General features: G+C 31.8%; 1 protein-coding gene across 1 annotated transcript in view; it reads right to left on the reverse strand.

Annotated features, from left to right (window-relative positions):
- LOC129224191 (protein melted-like) overlaps nucleotides 1-5,298 on the reverse strand; it is a 48,397-nt gene extending 43,099 nt beyond the window's left edge. The window contains exons 1-2 of the mRNA XM_054858608.1: nucleotides 5,090-5,298; nucleotides 3,723-3,867 (exon numbers count right to left, since the gene is read on the reverse strand). Of these exons, the coding sequence (XP_054714583.1) occupies nucleotides 3,723-3,867; nucleotides 5,090-5,298 (354 nt within the window). The remainder of the gene's footprint in view (nucleotides 1-3,722; nucleotides 3,868-5,089) is intronic.
- Between the last annotated feature and the right edge of the window lie 1,830 nt (nucleotides 5,299-7,128).

Raw genomic sequence — 7,128 nt, forward strand, 5'->3', positions numbered from 1 at the left:
CTAGAACAATTGAAATCATTTAAAGCACTTCATATACATGTTTTAGTCTCTGACATTTTATAACTTGATAATAAAGTTTAACACAATTGTTTTAATTTCATTAAAAACATCTATTTTAAGTTAAAAACAAATAAGTTATAGATTTCTGATTGCAACAATTTTTTTGCAGTTAAAAGTAGTGCAGAAAACAAAAGAGGTAGATCAAAATTTTTTTTTCTTGTGCCAAACAGATTGATAGCATGCAATAAAAGTATGATAAAAATCAAGGTGCAATAAAAGATTTTCCAAAATACTGAATTAGGGATTGAATAAACAGCAAGATATGAAACATGTGCGTTGCAAAAACTTAACTCAAGGAAAATGTTGCAGAAATAGTGAGATCCATGATTTTTACATTTTTGATGCAGGATGTAGCAAGGAGCCACATGTTAGCCTCCCCCCCCCCTCCCACACACACACACTGGTTCCTAATTTTAAAATTCAAAAGTTAAAACTATTTTTCCAAATTTTTATGCTTTTCAAGCACTTGAAAATAATTATTTTTCAAAGTACTTTCAGAAACAAATCAAACAATTTTTGGGAGTTGGGGGCCCCAACAAAGTAGGGTCCTAAGGCAGCGTTTCTTAATTTCTTTGATGAGTGGAACCTTTTTAAATGTTCACTTTTTTGTGGAACCTTTAGTTTTTTGTCTATAGTTTGCAGTGGTGTAACCAAGGTTCTGTTTGGGAGGGAGCCCAGGTTCTTGTCTCAAAAAGACTATTTGTCGTTAAATTGATAATTGAATTATAGACTTAATTACATATCATGGTAATTATTACGAACTGCTAATTATTATTTATTTATTACTATAAAACACCAAAACACTCCTATTTGCATAAACGGCTGATGCCCCCAAAAAGTGGGGGGAGGGTCAAAGGAGGGAGGGCAAGTTTGGTCGGAGACACACTCTTAAAGTCAAATTTTTTCTTCAAAAATCGGGCAATTGAATTTTTACGTAATTTTAAATGAATTGACCGTCTTCCAAAAATTTGAGAAACAAACTCAAAAAGCAGGTTCAGATGGCCGCAGAAGATTCCCTCCTACAAAGTCAAAGTTCCATTTTAATTTTTATGAAATAATAACATGAAAAAAGCATAAAACAAGCACTTATTAAGTCTTTTCTCTCTAAACACATGAGTAGTTCATCACTATCATTTTTCATTCGACCCTTATTATTGTTAGTTTTGTACTTACAAAAGGGGAGGGACAAAGTCCCTTTACAAAAGAAAGTGAGAAGGCAATTGCCCCCCCCCCCCTCGCATGAGCCGCCTACAGCTATTTGTGATTCTGAATGCTTTTAAAAGGGATAAATAACCTCACAATTTATGCATCAGTTTTATTAAAATATTGTCTTAGTTAACAGAGAAATACTGGTGTGTTTTATTTACAACAGGGTTGGCCGGATTGGACCCAATTGGGTTGGACCCAATGGGTTTTTTTTGAAAAAACCCATTTAAAAAAACCCATTATTTAGCCCACTGTTGGGTTTTTTTTAATTTTCTGAGAAGTTTTTTAAAAAATTAATTAATATAAATACTTTTACAATTTAAACTTCTTTTTTATTTGTTCTGCACCACAAATAATAGACATAAAAAATGAATTTTGAACTTTAATAGTATTTAACTCTTAACGGCATTAAAAAAATAATTCAATGATTAAAAAATATATATTTAACTTTTTTCTTTAACTGGTCAATAAATAACTCAAATTATCTTGACTAAGTCCTGTCACTTCTGATTTTCTCAATAGTTGTAAATTGTACAGAGGAAACTACTCTAGCAAAAAGGCTTTCATGTGGATTATTTTCAAAAACCCAACATGTCACAAATCTCGAATAAACTAGGTATATTTTTTAGAAATTAACAGGTTTTACAAACAGTCGGACAGAAAACGGAATAGGATGTACAGTACTTTCATTATCTTACGAAAAAGTTTAATATTTCTTACTCTGTGTACAGAAATAGAAAAACAGGGAAAATAAAATTCAAAGAAATGTCTTGATTAAGCTGGAATTCAGTAAATAGGGATTTAAACTACTTGAGCTTCTACAGTAGTTTTGCATAACAAAATAAAATACAATAAAGTAAAATGCAAAAAAATAAAAAATAAATAAATAAAAAATGTAGTAATTAAAAATGAACAATAGAGTTTATCACTCAAGAAGTAACTCTGCCTTAACTGTTGGTAATCATGGAAACTAAAAAATCTGAAACTTCACCATTCTTGGGTTTCGTCGTCTTTTATACTTTTCTTCAGAAATCGCTGAATTTTTAACTAGTTTTCCATCTTTTTTTACCCCAAGAAAACTTTTGCACTTCGTCCATACGCTTACGCTACAATATGCTACAAGTACCCCACATTTTCTTTAAAAAAAGACAAAAAAAACCACATTTCTTTCAAAAAACCCAGTTTTAGTTGGGTTTTTTTGGGTTTTATTTTAAAAAACCCAAAAAACCCTGGGTCCATGGGCTTTTTTTAAAAAAACCCGGGTTTTTGCCAACCCTGATTTACAATAGTGTTAATATTTCACAAAAATTTGGAAAGAAAAAATTTTTTAAACTTTAAAACTAAAACGTCTTATTTAACAAAATATCTTATTTTACAACAATTTTTAAAGTTATTTATAAATCAGACTTTGATGTCACTGTATGTTATATTGAATTAAATTGGTTCTGACTCGTTAAATGTTAAAATTGGGCTTTCAACTGCTGTCATAGATACTGGGAGAGTGGCTAGTATTAATGATAGAATATTTGAAATTTAAGTCAAAAATCGTAATTTTAGGCAATGATGCATGAAAGGGAATTTGAGGTATTTGATTTAGTGTATCATAAGTTTTTCAACATTGAAGTCCTTCCGGAATTTTTTCGAAATTGAGGTGTTTAAAACTAGAAAAAATTTGAAGTTGAATCTGAAAGGCACAATTTTAGGCGACAAATAAAATTATTCCTATAGTGGCTAACCCTGATTGGTAATAAAGCTCAGATTAGTATTCGAAAGCAAAAGTAAATTAATTTTTAATTTTGGGAAAGCGTTTTTTTTTTTTCGATTTCTTAAGTGACAAATTTTAAATATGTGGGATGAAAAATGCAAGTCTTACATGGAACCCCTGAGAAAGCTTCTTGGAACCCTGGGGTTCCACGGAACTCAATTTAAGAAATGCTGTCCTAAGGTATAGCTTGTTTAGCTTACGGGTAAATCCAACGCTAATAGCGCAACGGGGTAGTGTTGTTGGGCTGATGCTCCAAGTGTACCATGATATTTATTAGATTAGATAATTCATTGTACAATCTATGCAGGAGCTGTACACTTAACCAAATCAAAAAGCTAACATTTGGTGTACTTATAGACACGTTGTTACTGTCGTAGTGTTAATTTGTTATTTATATTAATTTTTTAAAAAATATCGACAAATTTGATCCAGATTATTCGGAGATCCGAAAAAACAAGGTTCTACTGTTAACGCTTTCGAAATGATAGTCGAGTCTTTAAAGAAGGGGAGACTCATGCCGAACACAGCATTATGGAGAATAAAGGAAAATTTTAAATACAAACAGCTTGTTTCAAATTACAAGATTACGCAAATAGTAATTTCAAAGTCTATGAATATATTTTTATAACTCTTTAATGACTTATCATTTAATCTTGCTAAAAATCAGCTTGATGGCATTGTTCCTACTTACAAAAAACATGCAGCTGACGATGTCTGATGCAATTTTGGCATGAGGAGGGTCCTCGTCCTTGGGCAAGGGACGGAGGTCATGATTGAGGCACGATTCCAAGAGGGACAACATGGCTGGAGCATGCTGTTCTATGGTTCCAGTATCCCTGAAAAAAAGAAAACAAATTCAAAATAATGCAAAAATATCAGTAATAAAACTAACCTGTGTTCTAAAACCCTGAAAGTGCAAAAGCATGTATAATTGGTTTTGTTGTTTCTAATGGGGCTAAATAATGGTTCCTCACCATTTGCAGACCTAGTACAATATCCAGGGGCTGGCTTCTGAGCAAAAAAAATGAACAAAGACAGTATATTCCAGCCTGTTGAGTCTGGATGACGAGGATGACACAGCAGTCTCTGGACGGTTAACTGCGCTGTTGGTCGGTACATTGCATGAAGTGCTGCCTTACCCTGGCTTAAGGGCGGTAACTCACTGCTTATCATTAAACCTTTATTGATTGATAGTAACAAATAGAAAGATTATAGCAAACGCCAAACATATATACTACTAGCATTTTCATAACGCTTAATTACTTCGAAGAAATAATTATTTTTATTCCAAAGACATCTTAAGAGTTCTTGACAATGAATGGCCTTGTACTGCATTATACAATGTTGTAATCAACCTTATTGCTCCTTTTTTTTTTCTTTTCTTTGAAAGAGAAAAAAATTGAATTAGCACAATAAATGGTACCAATGCACCCAAAACCCAATGGTACTAAACCCATTCAAATTGGGTAGGTTTTAGAGCCAGATAACTAATATAATGTCTCTTAAAAGATGTATTGTATTTCAGCATTCCTGTGTGAAATTAAGTTAAAATATGGTGGAAAAAAACTTTTGCAATAGTATTTTTTAATGAAAAATAAATTATAACACCCCTGCCCTAAAATTGCATGTGGGATAAATCAACCAGTGATTTTCAAATGAAGACTTTGTATGCTTATTATGCTCTCTGTATATATATATATATATATATATATATATACATATTCTGTTTTTATGGATTCATTCTGTGTTCCATACATATGCTTATAGCTTACAAGCTAAAGTTGACACTTTTTGTGTCCAAATAAACTCATTTTGTTCAATGTTAAATTTTGTCTGGTTCACTTAAGTCTCAAATTAATTTTAAATTCATTTCAAATTATCTAGTACACATGAGTTTCATTCATTTCTGTTGGAAATTTACGTGTGCTAATAAAAACATAGCAAAAGTAAGTAATCAGACTAATGACGCAAAGGAACCCACCAATGTGACTCATATTCTGAACAGAAAATTAATGCAGCAACATGGCTGCCTAGTACTACAAAAAGAATGTTAAGTACCTGATAGCTGAAGTGACTCGTGTAACACAAATTTCCACCACACTCTGGTTGTTGTCATTCTGCACGAAATCCGAAGAGCTGGCTATCTCCTGAATCTTGGCCAGCACCTCGGACAAATCGCCGACCATGCTCTTGTCGTCGACTGAGAAGAGGTCGCCGGCTCGCGACAGGTCCCGATTGGTCAGCACTTGGGAGAAAAGCTCGTGCATGTTAGTTCACAAACGATGCATTATCACCCTGAGAAGAAAACATCAATGAGTGATCAGAACCACAACATAGCTTCTGTATACATATGGTTAGAAATCTTTAAATTGCTGATCTATGAAGCATAATTCTCCATAAACTTCTTAGCTTCGGAGAAATAAATAGAACAGTTTACAGTTAGGAAATTTTGATACTTTTTAGTTACAGATGATTACTTCATTTAGAGCATTTTTAAACCTGGCATTCATTTTTCATTTTATTTATATCGCTATCATATTTGACCGTTGCATAGGAACTACTTGTTGGCATATTTTGTCTCTTAATGGACTTTTAAGCAAAATAAGCTATTTGAACAAGAATTTAAATGAAAAATAGTAAATTTAAGTCATAAAAAGTAAAATAATCTGACAAATAATAAAAGAAACTAAATAAATAACATGAAAAATTCGATTAAATAGTTCACAAACTAAGTAAACTTTAAAAATCCTGGTTTCTGTATGAATATTTTTTACTTCAAACTGTTTTCGGAAATTTATAAACCACTTTCACAAGTCATAACGTGAGAACTGTTTGTTCTTTTGAAACAGACTCATTTGAGGTGGAAATCCGCTCATGTTGAAATGTAAGCTGATGAGTAACAACAAAAGCTTTCCATGCCCAGTCGATTTCTGCGCACCAAATGTGAGGCATCCTGAAAATTCACAAGGTGGTCAGCAAAATTTCAACTTTTCTTATGGCCATTATAAGTGATGTTCATAAGTTAAAATCTTTTTTTGTCCTCTGGGACTAAATCTTTCGTACAAAAGAAAATAACTTTTTATGAAGACGACCAATAAATAAAAGGTTAGTGTTCAACATTTTTCGTTGTTTTTTCAGAATAAATAGTGTTTAATAATATTTTAGATCCTTAGTATTTGTAAGATGTTGATTTGTAATGATGGATTTGTAAGTTGCAGATTTAATCATATTAGTGAATGTAGATTGGCAAAAAGTAACTTTTACAAAAATAAAGAAAGTTATAAGATTATTCCATTACAAATAAACAAATTTTCAGTTTTAACGAAATATTTTATCGGTCCCTCGGAGTTTTGCAATGGGATGTCACTGTATTCGGTTTATCTGAAGAATATGCAGGATACTGAATATCAACCGAATATTTGGTGCATCTTCAGATAAAACCAAATAAGTTTCAGCTGATAAAAAATCTTGAAAAGTTACCACAGAAACCAAACTTTTAATTTACCTTTTATCCGAAGATATGACATTTTTGGCAGCAGCTTCAATACAGGTTTCTATCAAATGCTAAAAAAAAGAACAAATATTGTATTACATCAGACCTGTTACATTTTTTCAAGAATCAGCACAATTTGGGTTTCTATCAACTTTACTATTGCTAAGAGTATTGCTTTTCCTTTTTTAAATGTTCTAACAGTTTTTATGGATTTTCTAAAAGTGAACCCACACACCCCAGGATCTTGGTCTAAAAAAAGTTGTCCTGATCTTTTTCCTTACAACAAAAGATAAACTGCTAAAACTTAGGAACTAAAAGAATTTATTTAAGAGAAGAATTCAAATTATTGCTTCATTTTTCATGAAAATCATTTGAAAAAAATAAAGTTGCTTAGTTATGAAAGTTACTTAACCAAAAAAAAACACTGCCAAAATAAGTTTCTAAAATTTGTTCAATATAACTGTACCATGTGATTTCATTATAGGACTTGTAGAACTATAGTCGCTACTTTTTGTTGGTTGTACATTAAGAAAAAAAAGAAAAAGATGTTGAAATTATCACAGCCGGTCGAGTGTGCCACAATTTCCCCTATTATCTTATGGGG

The sequence above is a fragment of the Uloborus diversus genome, chromosome 6, assembly GCF_026930045.1.
Source record: "Uloborus diversus isolate 005 chromosome 6, Udiv.v.3.1, whole genome shotgun sequence".
In the NCBI taxonomy this organism is placed as follows: Eukaryota; Metazoa; Arthropoda; class Arachnida; order Araneae; family Uloboridae; genus Uloborus; species Uloborus diversus.